Genomic DNA, 22785 nt, shown 5'->3' on the forward strand with positions numbered 1-22785 from the left:
TTTTATTGTAGCTTTTACTTCTTAAGTTACACTTAAACTCTCCATCCTTCTTTCACTCTCCTCCCCTTTCTATACTCTACATTCCAGCCACCATGGACATCTTGCTTTTCCCGATCTCTTCAAGGTCCAACTTGGATGCTACTTCTTGAACCTTGAATCTTTCTTTGAGTTCTGCTACCTCAATGAAAAGAATCTCCCCCAGATTTTCTTTTTATTTGGATCTCTCCATTGCTCATATAACATTCTTTGTATTGTTTTTTGTATGTGTTGTTTTATGTTTTATGTTGTGTATATGTTGTGTTTGAGAATAGAAGCTATTGTTTTTCATCTTGTATCCCTAGTGCCTAGCACTCTGCCTGACATATGCTTAATAAATATTTGTTCAGCAGAATTAAATGTGACCTCCCTGAGCCTCGGTTTCATCATCTGTAAAATGAGGCTGTGCTAAGGAGATTTCTGAGAGCCTTGCCATGACTGGATCTGTGATTCTATGATTCCTTTGCAAGTTGCTAACATTACTTCTCTGCTTTTATCATTAAGTTTGAATCCAGCATCAGACCTCCTGGATTCAAATCTTAGTTCTACTAAGATGATAGTTTGACTTTGGACAAGTAACTTCTTAATGCACCTCGGTATCCTCATTTAGATAATATCTCTACCTTAATCTCGCCTGGTTGCCAAGGTATAATTAAATAATATATGTGAAAACATTTTTTAAGTTGTAAGTTGCTCTACAGACTCATTTAAGTGTTGAAGTGTCTGCTTCCTGCTCCCCTCTCTTCCTCTTTCTTGGTGCCATAGTTGGAGGCTACTGTTGGAGTTGCAGCAAACAGAAGTGCTCTATCTCCTTTCACCCCCTTCCTGAAAGTTTCCTGATCCATTTTATAGTCATTTATGTCTTCCATGGATTACCAGTCCCTAAAACAGTGAGAAAGTGAGCAACACAAACTAAACCAAAGTTCCCTTTGCTGAGATACATTTGGCATCTTACATTACAGTGCCTCAGAATCGTTATTCTCATCATCACTGTACTGATGAAGCATTGTGGGCTGAAATTTCCAGTTGATAGAATGTTGAATTTAATAACCTTTCATTCCTGTGGATCTGGTGCCTTCATATTAGCTAATAGCTTTCTCTTTTTTCATCCCTTTTATTCAAATCAAGAGTAAAATTAGTTTTAATCGAATTCTGTTACCTCATACATACCATTTATTAGACAGTGATACACATCTGACACATGTTCATGATTAGAGTATACAAATATATTTTATACAATCAAGAGCACATGAAGAGAGCTTTGTTCCTTCCCAGCCAGTTATGCTTGTGGAGCACTATTAAGAGTTAGAATTCCTTTTTGGGGAGGGAGCAAATTTTGATATTTTTTTTTTCCCAATTACATGTAAAAACAGTTTTTAACCTTCATTTTTGACAGCTTAGAGTTCCAAATACATTCCTACCCTCCTTCCCCTCCCCCATCATTGAGAAGTCAAACAATTTGATAAAAGTCATACTTGTACAGTCGTGCAAAACATAGCTCCTTATTAGTCACGTTGTGAAAGAAAACAAGAAAAAATGAAGTAAAATAACAATCTACTTTGATCTGCACTCAGATTCCCTCAGTTCTCTTTCTGGAAGTAGACAGTATTTTTCATCATAGATCCTGCAGAATTATCTTGGATCTTTGTGTTGTATGGTATTGGGAATAGCAAGTCATTCACAGCTGATCATTGTATAATATTGTTGTTACTATATGAAATGTTCTCCTGGTTCTGCTTACTTCACTTTGAAGTTTGTGTAAGTCTTTCTAAGTTTTTCTGAAATTCACCTGCTCATCATTTCTTATGGCACAATAGTATTCTATAACAATTATGTACCATAACTTGTTTAGCCATTCCCCAATTGATGGACATCTCCTCAATTTCCAATTCTTTGCCTCCAGAAAAAGAGCTGCTATAAATATTTTTTTTAACGTATAGGTCCTTTTCCTTTTTTTTTTTAATCTCTTTGAGATATAGACCTAGTAGTGATATGTCTGGGTCAAAGGGTATGTACAGTTTTATGGCCCTTTGGGCATAGTTCCAAATTGCTATCTGGAATGATTAGACTCATTCACAACTTTACTAATAGTGCATTAGTACTCCAATTTTTCCATATTCCCTCCAGCATTTCTCATTTTCTTTTTCTGTCATATTAATTAATCTGATAGGTGTGAGGTGGTACCTCAGAGTTGTTTTAATTTGCCTTTCTCAAATTCGTAGTAATTTAGAACATTTTTTGTGTGACTAGATAGCTTTGATTTCTTCATCTGAAAGCTATTCATATCCTTTAACTATTATCAATTGGGGAATGACTTATATTATTATAAATTTGACTCAATTCTCTCTGTACTTGAAAGATGAAGCCTTTATGAGAGAAACGTGGTAAATATTTCTTCCCAGTTGTCTGCTTTTCTTCTACTTTTGGCTGCATTGTTTTGTTTGTGCAAAAAAACTTTTTAATTTAATATAATTAAAATTTTCCATTTTATATCCCATAATGCTCTCTGTCTCTTGTTTGGTAATAAATTCTTCCCTTATCCATAGATCTGGCAGGTAAAGTATTCCATACTCTCCAATTTGCTTATGGTATCTCCCTTTATGAAGAGTTAAAGTTCTTGAAAAAACGTTGTCTGAAGACTAAACTGACATTCACCTGCTTCTGTTGGCTCTTTTCTCCTTTAGCATGCCTCTGCAGATGTGGAAAAGATGATACTTGGAAACAAATGTGATGTGAATGAAAGAAGACAAGTTTCCAAAGAAAGAGGGGAAAAGGTAGGAATGAAGTTTTGTTCTGTCATGTTTAATATAATGACCCTTTTGTAGAACTGTTGACTTTTTATAAATGTGTTCTAAAAGATATTTTTTTCTTTTCCACCTCCTAAAAATGAAAAACTGTCCTCAATTGTGACTTCAATCACAAGCTTGCAAGATAATTGCTTTCTCCAAGTGAATGTGTTTGTGCATGTGTGTGTGTATACATGTGTGCAGGAGCATACATCTTTAGAGTAGTCATGTAGGAGGAGCACCAGACTTAAGCTCAAGGCGCACCTCTCCTTTTAGTAGCCGCATGAAGATGGAAAAACTTCATTGCTTCTCTGAGTTATAGTTTCCTCCTTTGGAAAAAGGAGATAAAAAGGAATAGAATAATTATAGCACTTATTTGGCACTTTACCTGTGGTTCACTCACAAGAGCCCCAAATGAGAGAGTGAAAGTGATAAAATACCTGTGCACTGCCTACAGTATGGTACTCATTGCTATTAACAGTAAAGAACAGTAAGAATGCAAACTTATGCCTTGCTTTCAAAACAGAAATCCTTTCCTTTTTCCTCATTTTGTATAACATTTTTAAATGATTCCCAAATATCCCATCAGTTTGCTTTTTGTTGACCTTCACAATTATCATCATTTGGTTCCTGAAGATTTTAGGGCTAAGCTCCATTTTGAACAATTTGCCCAACTATGCCAACCTGGATGCAAAGAATGCTACCTATCATCTCCATTACATGCTATGTGATTCTTTTCCATCTCCTACCACAAGTACTCCACAGACCTATGAGATATGTTTGAGGCCATCCTCTGTCCTCCATGTATGTAGTAGGCACCAATAAATATTTTTAAACTTGATTAAACATGACTAATCAAGATTTACCTGGGCAGGCCAGAGCAACCTCAGAAAGCCAGTTAGATCTCCTGTTCAAACAATCAATAATCAGTAAGCCATTTATTTATTAAACTTTTACTATGTGCCACACAGTGTGCTAGGGATACAAATATTGTAAATGAAACAGTGTTAGGTATCAGGAAAAGCTTCAGGTAGAAAGTAGTGTTTGAGCTGCATCATGAAGGAACAAAAAGATTCTACGAGGTAGAAGGAAGGAGGGAATGCCTTCCAGCCATGGAAAGTAGTTAGTTCAGAGACACTGAGATGGGATATACATTATTGAGTGAGAATCAGAGAAGACCTGTTTGGCTAATACAAAGAGGATAGGATGGAAATAATAGACCATGAGGCTGGAAAGGTAGAATGGGAGAAAACTATGATGGACTTTAAAAGCTAAACAGAGGAATTTACAGTTGCTTCTGGAATGCCACTGGAGTTTATTGAGTAGGGAAGTATTCTGGACTGGGTATGGCTCAGACCAACCCCATGATAGCCTGTGTTCAATATTGGGATGAAATGAGACACCTGAATGGTCCTTAACAAAAGGAAATTTACCTAACTTTAGCAGTGAAAAATATTCAACGAGAATACATATTGAAAACACTGTAAGTTGATTAAGTTGAGCAAAATTCCCCTGCCTCTTAGTTGCCCATGATTGTCTGTCAGACAGCCCCTGAAACTACTTGTGGCTGGTTTGTATTTAGGTGACCAAGAAGCTGTATCAGTAGCCTGTGACCTTAGTCCTCTGAGCCAATCAAGTCTCGGTGGTTTCAGTACTTTTTAAGGAAAAATTAGCCTGACTGTCATGGGAGAAATGGGTTAAGGGTGGGGGGAAATTGTTAAGATGTTTCTCCCTAATGGAGTGGCGTGTCACTACTGCTCAAAATCTCTTTAGCAGCATTTCGGAGAATGGACTGTATTAGGGAGAGACTTGATGAAGAGAAGCCAGTTTTAAGGAAGCCATTACAATAAATCTAGGTGAGAGATGATGAGATCATGAACTAAGGTGGTAGCTGTCTGAGTGGAAAAAAGGGGTCAGATGTAAGAGTTATTATGGAAGTATAAATAGCAAGGTGTGGCAACTAATTGGGTGATATATGGTGAAAGAGTGAGGAATCCAGGATAAAGCCAGTTATGAACCTGGGAGACTGGAAGAATAGTGATGCCTTGAACAGAAATAGAGAAAGTGGGGAGAGGAATATGGGTTTGGGAAGAGAGATAATGGGGTCTGTTTGGGATATATGTACTTGACCATGTCTCTAGGACGTCCACTTTGAAATAGCAGTAGGCAATTGGTAATGTAGAATTAAAGTTATGGGGAGAGATTGGAGGTCTGTGAAACAGCTGCATAGAGATGATAAGCCTGTGGGAGCTGCTCAGGTCACCTAGAGAGAGGAGAATAGAGGGCTTAACACAGAACTTTGACATGGTATGGATGATGAACCATCAGGGGAAACTGAGGAGTGGTTAGGAGAAGAACAAAGAGAGAGCATCATTACAAGAGCCCAGAAGCTTTGAGAAATAGTATTCAGGAGGGAGGAAAGGTGGTCATTGGTATAATTAGGTAAAAAAAAATGAGGACCTAAAAAAAGACAATCAGATTTGGCAATTAAAAAATCTTTGGTAACTTTGGAATGAGTAGTTTCAGTTGAGTGATGAGTAAGAATCCATACTGTTGAGGGTTTAGAATCAAGGGAGAAGAGAGGAAGTGGAGACAGTAAAGGAAGACAGCTTTTTCCTGAGTGTTACCTGAGGAAAGGGAAAGAGAGGGGGGATGATAGTTTGACATGGGGTAAGGCCTAATGAAAGTTTTTAAGGATGAGAGAGATTTGGGCATGTTTGAAGGCAATGGGGAAGAACACAAAGAAGATATTGAGTATTGGTTTTTGTCCTTCATTCTCTAGGAGGACCAAAATGACATGTTGGGGTCAGGGTACAGTGTGTTCAACTGTGGCTAGTCAGACCAATACAAGTTCAGAAGGCTCTACTGCAGGTTCTGCACACCTGTTGAATATTAGAGAGCGGGAGGAGATTGAAGTGGTAATCTACTGAAGGAAATGGGAGGGCATAGGATCAACTGCACTTGTAGAGTCACTATCCTTCCCAGGAGAAAGTCCACTTCATTATCAGAGACTACAGGGGTGGGTGGGGATGACAGAGAAGGAGGAGGTATGTAAATAGCCTCAGTTTTCATGGTAAGTGTCTCAATAAAGAGAGAAGGGGCTCTTTCTGTGGGGGAATTGAGAAAAAAAGGTTTAGGAAAGTATAGGATGATTTTCTTTTAAACTTGGAAAGGGGATTTTTTTTTTTTATTAATTTTTAACATTTATTTTCACACAATTTTGGGTTACAAATTTTCTCCCCTTTTATCCCCTCCCCCCCCCAAACCCGAGCTTTCTAATTGCCCCTGTGACCTATCTGCTCTCTCCTCTATCCTCCCTCTCTGCCCTTGTCTCCGTCTTCTCTTTTGTCCTGTAGGACCAGATAGCTTTCTTGACCCCTTAACCTGTATTTTTGTTACCTAGTGGTAAGAACATTACATTTGGTCCTAACACTTTGAGTTCTAACCTCCTTAGCTCCCTCCCTCTCCACTCCTTCCCCTTGAAAGACAGGCAATTCAATACAGGCCATATCTGTTTAGTTTTGCAAATGATTGGAAAGGGGATTTTAAAAAGCAATAGAGTTCTTCTTCCTCCCGCCCACCCCACTCCCCAAAAGAAGAGAACTGAAGGAAGACCAGAAGGAATCACAGACAGGATAACTTTGAAAGTTACTTGTTAGATTTATTATGTACTTGAAAAGCATGTAATAGAGGCTCTATGTAATAGAGATTCACAGTTTCATATGGAGTCCTCTCATCTTCTACAGTATGTGTAGAAATGCTCATTTTATTCAGTGTTTTAAGTTTAGAATGAAAAAGAAATGCAGAAGCTTTTTGGGGGGAACATACCAAGGAATTGGGGAAGAATAAAGGATTACTTTGCTGCATTGAGGGCCTAGATAAAGTTGGATGATATCATGGGAATTTATAATGTATCCAGTCTGTGTGGTTGTGTGACTTCCTCCAGCTCTCTTTAGCAGCACACGAATGGATCAGAGGAGGCAGATGGTGGAATAATATTAGGCTGAACTTTGTCAAGGAATAAGAGGCAGCAGGGCCAGGGATTCAAGGTTTCTGAGGGCAGTGTAGAATTGGACTGCCCAACCATGAGGTCAGGATTCGAGAAGGAAGTGAAGTCACAGCAGAGGTCATGGCCCACGAAAATACTGATAGCAGGTTTCAATGTGAGCAGTGAACAATTTTACAAGAGGTGAGACATAGGGAGAGATGGATGGCCAGGAAAATACTCAGATTTTTCATTTAGAAAATGGAACCCTGTTGTTACTCTTGTCTTCAAGAACCACTTTGCCCAGTTATAAAATTTTGAACATATTTGTGTTCTTGCAACAAGTGACTTAGCATTTTGTCATTGCCCTGGGCTGCTGCATTAGGAGGTAATTAACCTAACCTTAGAGGAGACAGCTAGGTGGCTCAATGGAAAAAGTGCTGGACCTAGAATCAGGAAGACCTGAGTTCAAATCTGGCCTCAGACACTCACTAGCTATGTGACCCCAGGCAAGTCCCTTAACCCTTAATCCACTGGGGAAGGAAATGGCAAACCACTCCAATACCTTTGCTAAGAAAACCCTTTGGCCAGTATTGGCATGCTGTGGTCCACAGGGACATGACTGAACAACAACTACCTAACATCAGGAAGGATGATACCTAAAGCTTTTCAGTACACCATAGAAAATGTTATATGAAGGATATCGAATGGCTAGTATAATGGCCTTGCAAATCTTTAGTGCTTAAATGGATCACTGTGAGTTCTCATTCCAGAGGCACAGATCACAACCCATCCTTGTTTCCTTGTTCTCTACAGTTCTTGTTCATGACCTTCCATTCATATATCTGCCAAAGTGGCTCACAAAACATACTCTTAGGTCTGCTAACGTTATGCAGGTATCAGTGTAGCATAAGGTATCTCTATTTGGTATCTCTCTTCTACCTGCCCAGGCCTTTAGAAAAGGGGAGATTATATAACTCTTTAATATCTTGCACCACTTTTTGCTTACAGTTCTTCATTGGTAATACACTTTAGCCTATGCAATGTACTACGGAGCCCACTAGGACCTTCCCCTCCCTAATCCACTCACAGTAGCCCAGATCCCAGTGGGCTCCTAGGGTTCTAGTAGGAATGAGCCGAAGAACAGGACACCCACTCCTAGATGAGTGATGATCACGTTCATCCCTACTCCTACTAAAATTATCCAATGAAGCCCAAGAGGGTTATCACAATTATCTGTTGTGCTTTTCAAGTAATCTGATTTTAACATATGTGAAAGACTTCTTGTTAGATAACTTTTAAGATATATTTCGTTCTTCCAAATGAAACTTTTTTTCTTGCTTATCAAATATTAAGCCCAGTGGTGTCCTGTATTCTGCCTTTTCTTAGTTGGATGACCATAAAAAAGCTATAGTCTGCTATAAAGTATCACAGATTTCATTTCATATTTTTGTTTTTTTTTTAAATTTATTTATTTAACTTTTAACATTCATTTTCACAAAATTTTGGGTTCCAAATTTTCTCCCCATTTGTCCCCTCCCCCCACCCCAAAACACTGAGCATTCTAATTGCCCTATCACCAATCTGCCCTCTCTTCTATCATCCCTCCCTTCCCTTGTCCCCATCTTCTTTTCTGTCCTTTAGGGCCAGATAACTTTCTATACCCCTTTACCTGTATTTCTTATTTCCAAGTAGCAAGAACACTACTCAACAGTTGTTCCTAAAACTTTGACTTCCAACTTCTCTTCATTCTTCCCTCCCCACCCCTTCCCTTTGGAAGGCAAGCAATTCAATATAGGCCATATCTGTGTAGTTTTGCAAATGATTTCCATAATAGTCATGTTGTGTAAAACTAACTATATTTCCCTCCATCCTATCCTACCCCCCATTGCTTCTATTCTCTCTTTTGATCCTGTCCCTCCCCAAGAGTGTTGACTTCAAATTGCTTCCTCCTCCCACTGCCCTCCCTTCCATCATCCCCCCCACCTTGCTTATCCCCTTCTCCCCCACTTTCCTGTATTGTAAGATAGGTTTTCATACCAAAATGAGTGTGCATTTTATTCCTTCCTTTAGTGGAATGTGATGAGAGTAAACTTCATGTTTTTCTCTCACCTCCCCTCTTTTTCCCTCCACTAAAAAGTCTTTTGCCTGCCTCTTTTATGAGAGATAATTTGCCCCATTCCATCTCTTCCTTTCTCCTCCCAATATATTTCTCTCCCACCGCTTAATTTCATTTTTTAAAGATATGATTCCCATCCTATTTCATTCACTCTGTGCTCTCTGTGTGTGTGTGTGTGTGTGTGTGTGTGTGTGTGTGTGTGTGTGTGTATGTAATCCCACCAGCTACCCAGTTACTGAAAAGTTTCAAGAGTTACAAATATTGTCTTTCCACACAGGAATGTAAACAGTTCAGCTTTAGTAAGTCCCTTGTGACTTCTCTTTGCTGTTTACCTTTTCATGCTTCTCTTCATCCTTATGTTTGAAAGTCAAATTTTCTTTTCAGCTCTGGTCTTTTCATCAAGAATGCTTGAAAGTCCCCAATTTCATTGAAAGACCATTTTTTCCCCTGAAGTATTATACTCAGTTTTGCTGGGTAGGTGATTCTTGGTTTTAGTCCTAGTTCCTTTGACTTCTGGAATATCCTATTCCACACCCTTCGATCCCTTAATGTAGAAGCTGCTAGATCTTGTGTTATCCTGATTGCGTTTCCACAATACTTGAATTGTTTCTTTCTAGCTGCTTGCAATATTTTCTCCTTGACCAGGGAACTCTGGAATTTGGCCACAGTGTTCCTAGGAGTTTCTCTTTTTGGATCTCTTTCAGGCAGTGATTGGTGGATTCCTTGAATACTTTTTTGCCCTCTGGTTCTAGAATATCAGGGCAGTTTTCCTTGATAATTTCATGTAAGATGATGTCTAGGTTCTTTTTTTGATCATGGCTTTCAGGTTGTTCCATAATTTTTAAATTGTCTCTCCTGGATCTATTTTCCAGGTCAGTTGTTTTTCCAATGAGATATTTTACATTATCTTCCATTTTTTCATTCTTTTGGTTTTGTTTTGTGATTTCTTGGTTTCTCATAAAGTCATTAGCCTCCATCTACTCCATTCTAATTTTGAAAGAACTATTTTCTTCAGTGAGCTTTTGAACCTCCTTTTCCATTTGGCTAATTCTGCTTTTGAAAGCATTCTTCTCCTCATTGGCTTTTTGAACCTCTTTTGCCAATTGAGTTAGCCTATTTTTCAAGGTGTTATTTTCTTCAGCATGTTTTTGGGTCTCCTTTACCAAGGTGTTGACCTGCTTTTCATGCTTTTCTTGCATCTCTCTCACTTCTCTTCCCAGTTTTTCCTCCACCTCTCTAACTTGATTTTCAAAATCCTTTTTGAGCTCTTCCATGGCCTAAGCCCATTGGATGAGCTGGGATACAGAAGCCTTGATTTCTATGTCTTTCCCTGATGATAAGCATTGTTCTTCCTCATCAGAAAGGAAGGGAGGAAATATCTGTTCACCAAGAAAGTAACCTTCTATAGTCTTATTTTTTTTCCCTTTTCTGGGCATTTTCCCAGCCAGTGACTTGACTTCTGAGTTTTCTTTCCACCCCCACCTCACCTCCAGATCTGCCCAGCCAGCATTTGGGGACTGAGATTCAAATGCTGCTTCCAGCCTTAGGGCTTTTGGCGGGGGCAGGGCTGCTATTCAGTGTGAGATTAAGTTCATGTGCTCAGGTGGGGGCAGGATGGCCTCACGGGGCTTAGTTCCCTCAGGGGGTTTATGCAGAGACCTTCAAAAATGGATCCAAGCTCCTGCCTGCTTTGGGAGCCCCAGTCTACTGCCGCCTTCGCTGCTGCCTTCTGAGGGGGCCTGAGTTATGGGGACACCCCGCTCCCCTCTCAGCCAGCCAAAGAGACTGTCTCACTGACCTTTGGGGCCTGTGGGCCGAAGGACCTGTGCGGGCCACTGGAGATCCCGTCCCTGAAGCCTGCTCGGATCTGCTCCTTGGTGCCGCACAGCCAAGGCAGGGCTGGGCTCTGCTCCGGGTCGGATGTGCAACGGACCTTTCACGTCGGTTTTTCAGGTCTCTCTGGAACAGAAATCTCCTCCACTCCGTTGTTCTGTGGCTTCTGCTGCTCCAGAATTTGTTGGGAGTTCTTCTTTACAGGTATTTTATGGGCTGTGGTTTCGGAGCTAGCGTATGTGTATCTTTCTACTCTGCCATCTTGGCTCCTCCCCTCTCATTTCATGTTTTTGTCAAGAATGACTTCAATATATGTATAAATTATTCTTACAAAGCTTTTATAAAATGTGAAAGCAGAGAGGATTCTGGGAAGATGGTGGAATAAGTCAGAAAATTCCAAGCTCTCAAGATTTTCCCTCACCAAGACTTAAAATGACACCTTAGAACGAACACAGTGTGGGTGGAGATAAATAAGAATAGGGATCCAACAAGCATCTTCGTGGGACTATTTGAGAACATCAGAAGAAAAATTCCAAGAAGTTTGGTGCCTGTGAAGAATAAACACCTCCAGGCTAGGTTCCGGTAAACAACAAGTGGCAAGCCCTGGGGTTTGTTGGTTTGAGAGGCTGCCTTTTCCCCAGACCCAGCTGTGCTGAGAAGAGCAGTGGGTGGCTAGAAGGAACCAGCACCTGCCCAGTGAGAGCAGTAGTGGGGCAGAAAGCCCCTGGCTGTGGGCACTTAGAGGAGGTTAGAGATACGGCTTTGGTTCCAGGCTGGAGGGGAAAAACTGAAGATCTGGGGCAAGAGGCACCATTTCCCATACCCAGGGCTAGAGGTGATCACAAAAATTGAGCCATTACTACAAAAATTGCACAGGCAAAGGAGAAAGAATCCAACCAAAAAAAGCTATTATGGGAATAGTGATGACCAGGGTTCTTCTTCAGAGGAGGATATTGAAGTAAAGAAACTCTCAAAGAGTCATGTCAAATGGTCACTTGCCCAAAAAGAATTCTTAGAAGATCTTAAAAAAAAAAGAGTTTAAAAACCAAATGACAGAGATGGAGGAAAACCTAAAGAAAAAAATAAGAATAATCCAAGAAAAACAAGATTATGAAAGGAAAGTCAACCATTTGGAAAAGAAAATCCAGAATCTTAAGGAAGAAAATGACACCTTGAAAATTAGAATTGGGCAAAGTGAAGCCAGCGAGATTAGAAGAGATCAAGAAATAATTAACCAAAATATGAATAATGAAAAAAATAGAAGAGGAAGTAAAACATCTTATAAGAAAAACAACAGATTTGGAGAGTAGATCAAGAAGAGAAAATATAAAAATAATTGCACTAACTGAAAGTTATGATCAAAAAAAGAATCTTGATTGATCTGAAGTATTAGAACAAGGGGGGAAAGTAGAAATAGAAAAAATCCATTGATCACCATTTTAAAAAGGTCCTATGAGGAAAACTCATAGGAATATCATAGTCAAATTTCAAAATCCCCAGCTCAAAGATAAAATATTAACAGGATCAAGATTAAAACAATTTAAATATGGTGGTACCACAATTAGACTCACAAAAGACCTAGCAGCAGAGACATTAAAGGACCGCAGGTCTTGAAACATAGTATTGAAGAGTAAAGGAACTGGGACTCTGGCTGAAAATATACTCTGCAAGGTTAAGTATTATTCTGAATGAAAAAAAATGCACATTTGATAAATTCTCAAACTTTCAAAATTTTGTTTAAAAAAAATCCTGAACTTAATAGAAAATTTGACATAACAAGAACCAAGGGAAATATATGGTACATACCAAGACTGATTATGAGGGATTTATAATATATATAATGTATAAAATGAATGTCTAAGATTCTTATTAATATTTAGGTAGCTCATAATTAAGATTGGGGAAAATCTGAATAGGATATGAATTTCAAAAGTAAAATCATTTAGGAAAGGCTAAAAAGTAATTATTTTATATAAATGAGGTACAAGAAGAAGAATAAAATAGAGGAATTAGATAGATGGGGGAGGAGGGTTGGTAATTCTGGTAACTTACTTTCATGGAGAATGGGTTTGAGGGAACAATACATATATTTAGAAGAGAGAGGGCAGGAAGAGGACAAGAGGGATCAGAGGGGTGGGGGAGGGAATAGGTAAAGAGGGGTATAGAACGGTGTTTAGATTTATGGGAATGGCAGGATAGGGGAGGGATCCTTGAAGTGGGGTAGACAGATAATAGGAGGGCAAGGTAGGGGGTAGATAGAAGTAGAGGAGGCAGGAAGGATAGGAAACAAGAAATATGCTCAAACATAAAAAACAAAGATCAGGAGTATGTATGTATTTGGGTACGTATATATCTACAGCTACAGAGAAACACCTAAACTTTATTGTAGCCTTGGGGGGAGGGAGGGGGAAAAAAGAACAGTAAAAAAAGTACACAGCAGAGAACAAAAGAACTCACAAAGAAGCAAAGAAAAGATGGACAATTTTCAACACAAGTATTATTTTTATCATAACAGGCTTTCTTGGAATGAAAATTCATTGTTACACAATCATGACATGCTTTTCTTTTTTTCTTTTCAACTTTGTATTTAAGGTCCAATATTTAAGTTTATGGTATGTTTTTGGTTCTTTTTTCTATTCTGTATTTGTGTTGTGGCATTTGAGTCTAAAATAAAATTTTTTAAAAATGGGAAAGTAGATATATGAATGGTAATTGTCAATGGCTTCTTAGTGACCTTTTCTGATGGTAATAATACCTGTGAGGGGTGAAGGGAGGTTTTCCATAGTTTCCGCTTTCAGATGCCTTGAGATAATTTGGGTCAGGACCAAGTAATGAAAGAAGCAAAAGGTTTGTAGATTACACAGAAGCTGCAAACCTAAACATTCTGAATACTTCAAGAAAATAATTAAGGATAGGACTGGTTAGGGCAAGCACAAAATTATACCACCCACCCACCCCCCAAAAAAAGAAAATCAACTATATCTTAGAAAGAAAAAAAAAATTATCAGTGTGCTCTCTGAACGTGTGTACTGCCAGACTGTGACTTGTTTGATTAAAGATCAAAATCAATATCAAATCAGAAGAATCTGGAACTGAAGAAGTTACGGCATGCTACCAAAACAGATCCAACCTTGTAAACAAGCTATTGACACTGAAAAATGGGACATGAATAAAGGACATGACATGGACTGACCTCATTTGCTAAGGAAGTTTAGCCAGTCTGTAAAGCCAAAAGAGGCTAGAAAGTCCTTCAGACACTTGACGTCTTTGTCAAGCAGAGAGCTGCAGCAGCCAGAGACAACACTGGTTTAGAAAATATAAACTCTTCAACAAAATCTAATGGAAGATAGAAGATTAGGAAATAATTGTAGAAACAAACTGAAGTATTACAGGCTAAAACAAGTTTGCAAAAAACTTACCATGATTTTCCCCAAAGTATTTAAGGATGAATATGGGAGGACAATATGAACTGAAGAAAAAATGGAAAAAAATCTGTCAACATTTCTAGTAGAAAATAATTTTCTCTATTGGTGGAGACAGTATATTTGGACCCTTAAGTGCTTGTTTACATCAGTTAGGTTGGATCTGTTTTGGTAGCATACTGTAACTTCTTCAATTCCAGATTCTTCTGATTTGATGTTGATTTTGATCTTTGGTCAAACAAGTCACAGTCTGGGACTACACACATTCAGAGATCACATTGTTCATCTTTTTTCTTCTAAGATATAGTTGATTTTCTTTTTTCGGGGGAGGGGTTATAATTTTGTGCTTGCCCTATCCTTACTTATTTTCTTGAAGAAAGTATTCAGAATGTTTAGGTTTGCAGCTTTTGCTTCTTTCGTTACTTGATCCTGACCCAAATTATCTAACGTTTTTCACCATCCTATAAATTCATCATCATTCAATTTAGAGGGACTAACCAGTCAAGTAACATTTAGTAAGTAGCCACTATGTGCTAGATAGAGGGCACCTAGGTGGTGCCATAGTGGATACAGCACCAGACCTGAAGTCAGGGTAATTCATCTTCAGGAGATCAAATCAGACCTTAGACACTTATTAGCTGTGTGATTCTAGGCAAGTCACTTGACCTTCTTTGCCTCGGTTTCATCATCTGTAAAATTGAGCAGTGTCTTTACCAAGAAAACCCCAAAATGGGGTCATGAAGAATTGGACATGACTGAACAGCAACATGTCCTAGATGCTGGAGATGCAAAGACAAAAATGTCCAGGGGCTTTCATTCTGTTAGAAGAAACAGAATGTGTGTTTGTGTGCCTGTGTGTATGTCTGATAAAAAAACAATAAAATGTAAGGTAATTAAAAAGGAAATAGTTTGAAGGAGGTAGAGCACTAGTAGTTGGGAACAGGAAAAGTCTTCACTCTTTTAGAAGGTGGTTGGTACTTGAGCTGGTTCTTGAAGCTAGTGTTTCTCTGAGGCCTAGGTGAGGGAGGTGTGCTTTCTGAGCATGAGCTTGGCCAGTGTGGAGGCACAGGGAGAGACAGGAAGTGGAGAGTAAGCTAAATAAGTATCACATGAAATAGTTCTTGTTGCCCTTGGATTCACAATAAAACCAGTTCTATAAATACCTTCACTTGCCACATCTCCTAGCAGAACTTCTGAACCATCCTTCCTCGTAGCTATGACTTCTTGTGTCTTTGGTTTCGTTTTTAGTGATAATGTTAATATTGATGTAATCCAGCTCCTCTAGTAGTACATCTGCTCATTGCTCATTGGGCAAGGAGCTCACATTTAAAGAACTTACCAATAGTTGTTTATACGTGGTCTAAAATCAGCGGATTCTTAGCACCATTCTCTGCTTTCTTTTTTCCTGTTCTACCACTTCTGCTTCACAGAATCAGAAGGGAATCATATGGGAAGGATTGAAGGCCATCTCTTTTTTCTTTGATAACTATTATCACCTTGGGGCTAGCTTTCTGGCAATGAGCCTCTTTGTTCTTAATTTGGCTGGTTCTTGGGCAGCAGACATGGTCTATTACTGGAACTATGATCAGTTACATAGCACTCTATCTGGTTGGCTGATAGTAGAAATGTCTGTGTTTAACAAGGTGGTAAATGAGTGGCCACACTTCATCTGGCTAGAACATGCGTAGTGTCTTTTGATCCCTAGCCAGTATCTTAAATTGTGGTCCATAAGTTTAAATCCTGTTATCAGATAACATCTTTTTAACTGTTCATTTCCCAAATATTCCTTTCTCTTTTGAAGCCCTTTTTTTGGTCAGGAGTGATGTGTGCCCAAGCTGCAACCCCTCTATTCCATTCGTTGAACTTTGCACTGACTGTATCTAGTTTCTAATATTGAAGGATATTTCTCTGAGCGTTGACAGACAGCCAGATTTGGAGTCACATATCCTGGGTTTGAACCCTGTCTCTGTTATATATCTCCCAGAGCTTCAGTTTTCTCTTCTGTAAAATGAGGATTATTGTAATACCTCAAGTTGAAGTATTGAATACCTGTACCACCTATTTTACAAAGTTGCAGGAAAATGCTATCAACCTTAAAGCAGTAATAGAAATATAAGCTAATGCTTACTGAACTGTCTTATGTTCTATGGCTTTCTTCTAGCTAGCACTTGATTATGGAATTAAATTCATGGAGACCAGCGCAAAGGCCAATATCAACGTAGAGAATGTGAGTATGTGATATAGTCATACATTACATTAATCTGCCCACCATAGTTTGTCCCACTTTACCCAAACACTCATATTGGAGCTAAAGCCTCTTTAATCACTTATGATCATAGCTTTTTAAATAACTGCCAGACATTCCTAGGGACGTATTTCCAGGGGGTTTCTACTAAGTGGATATGTTCAAGAATTAGATTCAGATTGGATAATACTCAATTCCTGTTTCTGATCTGTCACACTTCCCCCAGTATCCCTATCCTGCCCCCCAACCCCTTTTTTGCTAGTATTGTAGGTTGACCTTGAGCTTGCCAAGGAATTTAACTTATCCTAGGGTTTTGACTAAAATCTGTTTCCTGTCCTATCAGCTGAAGAGAGTATTTTCCAAAGTTTAGTTTCGTTGTCAGACAATTGCTCACTGTACAATGTACAAGTTAATAGATTTAAGGGGAAATTCTCTTAATTCAGTTGAGTTGAGATTAAATTTATCTGACCATAGATAAATCAGCAAGTTCTGTTTTTTCTCCATGGGTGTGTCTACCTCCATGGACCAGAAGAAGTATATAAAAGCTCCTTACTCCAACCACTAATTGTGACACTATTTGGTAGAGAGCTGCCCTGTGTTTCCATAGGTCTTTTTCTAGGTGAATACACTTTGACTTATGAGACAACTTGGGTATATTGGGAAAATCCCTGAATTTGACCTTAGGACACTTGATCTCATTTCTGCCTCTGATACTTGGATCAGCAAACACATTAAGTGCCTCCTTTGTGCTGAGTGGTCATCTAGGGGCTGGGTTACAAAGACAAAAACAAAATGGTCTCTGATCTCAAAGAGCTTACATTCTCTTAGGAGAGAAAACATACTTAAGAATATTCAGAACAAATTTAGCTTAGTAGCTGTCTGATCTTGAGTAAGCCAGTTAACTTCCCTTAGTTTCTTTATCTGTAAAATAAGGGTGATAACACCTCTTACCAAATTTAGGGTTGTTTGCAAGATCAGATTCAATATTGTATGTTTTTGTCAACCTTAAATAATAATACAATTATAAAATAGTGATGGCTACGAATGATATTGAACTGTTTCCCAGCTTTGTCTAGGCCAGATGATTTATATTATTTGTAGTTGTGAGTGTCCTTCCATTCTGATAGCCCTGAGAAATTCATTGTTTTCCAGAGTCAGTTCTTTAGGTGGAAAATTGGGCAAAACAATGATGCAAAGTGGTGTGGTGAAGTCAACAAATATTCACTCGGGGCCTGCTGCCTCTAAGGTCCTGTTTGTAGCCACTGCCAGGGAAACAAAGAAGCATAATTCGGTTGCTGCTATCAAGGAGTCATCTGTCTATTTGGATAAATCAGTCATACACCTAGATAATTAATAGTCATAACAAAAGATCAATAAGAGGTTCATAATAAGTGCTGAAGGCAGATCAGAGGAAGGAGAGATGTCTCTGGACTGTAGTAGTCAGGAAAAGGCTTTCCTGGAGAAGGAGGTGAAATCTCATTAGGCCTTCCTTGAATGACGATAGGATTTGAATATAAGTAGGGAGAATCAGGGTTGGAGAGTGAATGTCATGGACAAAGGCAAAGATGTAGAAAATAAATTCAACTGATTACCTGTTTGGTGTTGGGGATATGAAGATGAAAAATATAGTTCATGTTGCACACTTAATGAAGAGACCATTTTGGCAGAGCACAACATGCACTGTAGAGAATGTTAGGAGTTAAGACCAGAGAGTTACTTTGGATCCAGGTTGTTGTGGAGTTTAAATGCCAGACCAGAGTTTGGACCTGTTTCTGTAAGGAGTTTGGAGATTGGAAAGAAATAGATTGTAAAATGTAAATATACGTACCCTAAACTATCACAAATTGTTTTGCATTGCCATAAAAATGTAAGCTACACCCCAAGGAAAAGCATAGTTAGTATTTAACTAATGGACCAGAAAGTCTTCAAATGGATTTTAGGTCATTTGTAACTTCCTGCTTGTGCAGTATGGATAATAACTTTTCTTTCGTACTCTAGGCATTTTTCACTCTTGCAAGGGACATCAAAGCAAAAATGGACAAAAAATTGGTGAGTAATGAATTGTTCCAAATCATGGAAAGTAATTTGCAGTAAAATAATGACAGACCTCCCATTTACCCCCTAGGGACAAGTTCCCTCTTCATTAAAGTGTTGGTTATGGCAGATGTTTCCTCCCTACCTGTAAAGTTAACTAGGGTTTGCCAAGTCCATGTGGAAAGTTGAGCTATGACTAGCATTTGCTGTATTTAATGGGGAAACCTGAATGTAATAAGTGTTGAATTCCATATACAGCTGCTGTAAGAAGTCAGGGGAAAAGGTTCCATTTGACTTTTCAGTCTTGTGTCATTGTCTTGCTAAGTAAGTTTTCAGTAATGCAAAAACCCAGCAAAACTGTGGCCTTTTTCCCCAGCATATAGAACATAGAATGACAGAGCTAGGGAACAAGATGTCCAGGCCATACAGTGCTTCAGAGATCATCTGACCCAAACCCCTTATTTCACAGATGCACAAAGTGAAGCAAAGAGAAAGGAAAAGGCTTATCCAAAGTCACCCAAGGGACCAGTAGGAGATTCAAGGCATTTAGCTTTGCTGACCCTCAATCTCCTCCTGTATAAAATAAGAAAAGCTAGCCTGGATGGTCATTCAGGTCCGTTTCAGCCCAACTCTCTTTCCATGATTTGTTCTCCTTTTCCTCCTGACTCTCCCTAGTTCGTTATTCTCGGTGCTGCACCACCCACCCGACTTGGACTGCATTTTAGTGTATCCCGCTGGAGATTTCAGAGAGAGGGGGAGGTTGAACTAGTCCAGGATAGAAGGTGGGAGTGAATTGTTTATGGGAACATGTAGGAGGAGTTGTACCAACTCAAGGGTGTTTTCCTCCAGCTCATCCTTTTTTACTGTGGGAAAAATCCTTTTTGTTTTTCAGGAGGGTAATAGTCCACAAGGCAACAACCAGGGCGTCAAAATCACCCCCGACCAACAAAGGAAAAGCAGCTTTTTCCGATGTGTTCTTCTGTGAGGAGCACTGCCTTAACCTGAGCTTGTGCTCAGCTGAACTGGACTGTGCCCGTTCCGAGTGAGTTTTCCTCTATCTGTGGACTTCCCACCTTCCAACACGCCCGCCCCGTGGCTCTGTGGCCGCTGCGGGATCCCGGCTGCCGGAACGAAATTGAGAAATTGTTTATTTTAGTAACGGTCTGATTTTTCCAGCTTTGGAGATGGAATAAGTTAAGAATTTACTATTTTTCCTGTAATGTTTGCCATATCGGCACCAGCATTGTATGACCAGTGAAGAGAAACAGTTGAAAACTGACCAACAATAGCACCTTTCTAACAGGATTCAGTCTCTGAGGGTGGTTTGGTGTTTTGGTGTGTTTTGTCTCTTTTTATTTTTTTGTATCTGGAACACGTCTTAACTCCAATGAGAAAACCAGTCTGGTCAGAAGAGTCTTCATGAGGGCACTTAAATGCCAATACTGATTAAAGGTGTTTGTATACATGATCCCTATGCGCCCACTGTACAGAGTCATGGACTCAGGCATTTAACTTACAAGCATTTCTGTCTCAGGACCCACTGCAAAAGTCACTCATTTAAGCAGCAGAGAGCTGACTATTGAAAGTGGGGAATATATTAGCCTCAACCTGGGCCTTTCCAAATTACGCTTTACTATTCGGTCACAAGGCTACATTCATAGTTCTGGACAATCTACCAAATCAAATCCATTTTTTAAATGTTTTGTAAAAATAAACCAAAGTGAAACATGAATTTATTGGATTCTTTGGAGAGTGTTTCAAGGGGGAAATACTGGTTTTCTCCTCTTTGGTGCCTGGGTTTCAGTCTCTTGTCCATAATCCATTGAAGTTTCTTGTTATCTGCAGGCCCCTCAGTGGCATCTGTGATCTCTGACCTTTCACTGTCTGAAGTAATGCCTTTCCAGCTGTGGTATAAGTAGCTCCTGATGGTGATCTTCCCTTAACTTTGAAAACAAGGATCACCCTAGGGACCTCTACCCACTTCCTTCTTTGCCTATATTTGGGGGAAGGGGTTGCCTCTCTAACTTCTAAAAATCAGAACGGCCAATGTCCCTCCCCCACCTCCAGTCAGGGACATCAGATGGTCAAAACATGCTCTTTCTCATGTATACAAACACAAATAGTCCCATGCTAGGCAGCAGGTCACCCTTATCTCCAAATGGGATGTCCTTTTTAGCAGAGATTTATTTTTTAAATTCTTAGTGCCATGAAGTGATTCAGTCTTCGATTTCCAAGAGCAGGTACAGACAATTGGGGAGTCTGTGCTATTCCAAATGGCCGTGGCAGGAAGAGAAGAGTCCTCTCCTCAGGCCCCATTCCCACCCCCATGTGTAGCAGTGACACACAATACATTCCAATGTGAAATACTAACAGTAAAACAGTTAGGAGTTGGGGTTTTTGTTTTGTTTTTTAATTATCATTATTAGGTTCTCTTTGACAGCTAGTGGCTTTCAGCTTAGAGCCTGTACAATTGAAAGTAGTTTACTAGATTGGAGGTAACGTCAACAACTAAGTTGTTTAGAAGCTGCTGTCTCAATCAAGTCATTGGCGTAGTTCCATAGTTTCTGAATTAAAACAAACATATCAACAGTATCCTGCTATTCACTGGAATCTCTAACATGCTCTGTTTACATTGATAAATGCACTTAAGGAAAAGAAATTAAAGCTCATTTTAAAGTTAATGGACTTTATTTCCCGTCGTCTCCTTTTAAGAACAGTCATAACAGATTTTTAACATAATTTTTGTTCATTTCATAGGATGGATATCTATTTTTAGGTGAGCAAACCGAAGTCTAGAAAGGTCAATTAACTTGCCCCTAATCACATAGCTACTAAGAGGTAGGTTCTTGTACCCAGGGGTTCTGACTCCCAGTCAAGTGGTCATTCCATTACACTGAGCTGTTTCTCTGGAGAGGTATCAATGTTTCAGCAAATGTTTGTTAATTAATTCATTGATTGCGTTTCCAGTCCTTTGATTGTTGGACCTCAGATTTCCATGAACTTAAAGCAACAGCCATAAAAGCAGCTGAGAGGTCAAAGTTTGGGCTATTGGTTTGGTTTAAATGTGTCTCAGATATCTGCCTCTTGATCCTCTCCATTTACCAAAGAAGCCATCATCCTGTACTCAGGTGGTTTATATGTACCTGGGCCTTGAAGGCCAGAGACACAACTGGGCAATGGTGGCAGCTATAGCCAAGGCAGCTACAAGTAGAGTGCCAGGCAGTGGCATGTGATCCCTGAATCTGCAGTGCATGGCTGGCTGGCAAATCAAGTAGTCAAGGAAAAGTCCAGTTTCTGTTTCTTTCAAGGTTCCCCACTGGAAGTTTGTGGGTCACTCATAGTATGAATAGAGTGCAGGGGAAAAAAACAAGTCTTGACTCTGGAGGGGGCAACTGTCATAGGACATCTGCCTCAGTAAGGACAGTCCCTCCTAGCACATATTCTTAATGTAAACAAGACCAGCCACAGCATCAATCACCCATCTCATGTCCAGTACATCACGAATGGAAATGGCCTTTTCAACACAGAAAACTAAACCTGGAAGGGACTGTTAACTAAGAACAAAATTAAGTAGAGAATTTATTTCATCCTATAAGCATTACTTTACAGATGAAATAGACTCCAGTTGGCTATCTAGCCCAGTGCCAAAGCTGGGCCTCAAACACAATTCTCTCCACCTCTTCTGCCTCTCCTCCTGGATCTTATCTCCACTCCTCTCTCGATAAGATAGAGTAAGGTTGAAGGCGTCCTCTTTTATAAGCTCTCGGTGTAACATAGACTGAGCTGTCCAGGGACTGGACAGGGTCAAAAGGTAAGCGGGAAGTAGGGAGGCTCGTCAATGATTTACATCCTCCCCCTCCTCTGCAGGGCTGCACCCTTGGTCGCTGGCCCTGAAGGAACAGATTGCCTTGTTCAGCAAATTAAAAGTCATTAGGGGATTTGGGCTTTGGAGACCCCTGGTTAAAAATGAACCTACATGCTTTGACACAGGTGAAATTGATTGCTTAAAATCTGTCAGCAGTTCTTCTTGGCCTGTAGAATAAGGTCCAGATTTCTTTGCCTGTACAGTCTGGTTCCAATTCTGCTTATCTCCTCCTGCTCCCCTAGAGCATACTCCAGTCAAACAGATCGTGTGCTCTACATGTATCATCCTTTCTTACCTCCACTCATTTACTCATGCTATTCCTTTAATATTAAATGATCTCCTCTTCCTTTCCACACTTCAAGGTTCAGCTTAAGTTCAAACTTCTCCAGGAAACCTCACCACTCCAGTCCACAGTGATCTTTCCCGCTTAGATGCACCTAGGTTTCACAATACATAGAGC

General features: G+C 39.6%; 1 protein-coding gene across 2 annotated transcripts in view; it reads left to right on the forward strand.

Annotated features, from left to right (window-relative positions):
• Positions 1 to 21141, forward strand: part of RAB8A (RAB8A, member RAS oncogene family) — a 36206-nt gene extending 15065 nt beyond the window's left edge. For both annotated transcript variants that reach the window (XM_072601237.1, XM_072601236.1), the window contains exons 5-8: positions 2721 to 2810; positions 16343 to 16408; positions 18425 to 18475; positions 19353 to 21141. In XM_072601237.1, the coding sequence (XP_072457338.1) occupies positions 2721 to 2810; positions 16343 to 16408; positions 18425 to 18475; positions 19353 to 19445 (300 nt within the window). In that variant the 3' untranslated portion in view covers positions 19446 to 21141. The remainder of the gene's footprint in view (positions 1 to 2720; positions 2811 to 16342; positions 16409 to 18424; positions 18476 to 19352) is intronic.
• The last annotated feature ends 1644 nt before the right edge of the window (positions 21142 to 22785 follow it).

Source organism: Notamacropus eugenii, chromosome 4, assembly GCF_028372415.1.
Source record: "Notamacropus eugenii isolate mMacEug1 chromosome 4, mMacEug1.pri_v2, whole genome shotgun sequence".
Lineage (NCBI taxonomy): Eukaryota > Metazoa > Chordata > Mammalia > Diprotodontia > Macropodidae > Notamacropus > Notamacropus eugenii.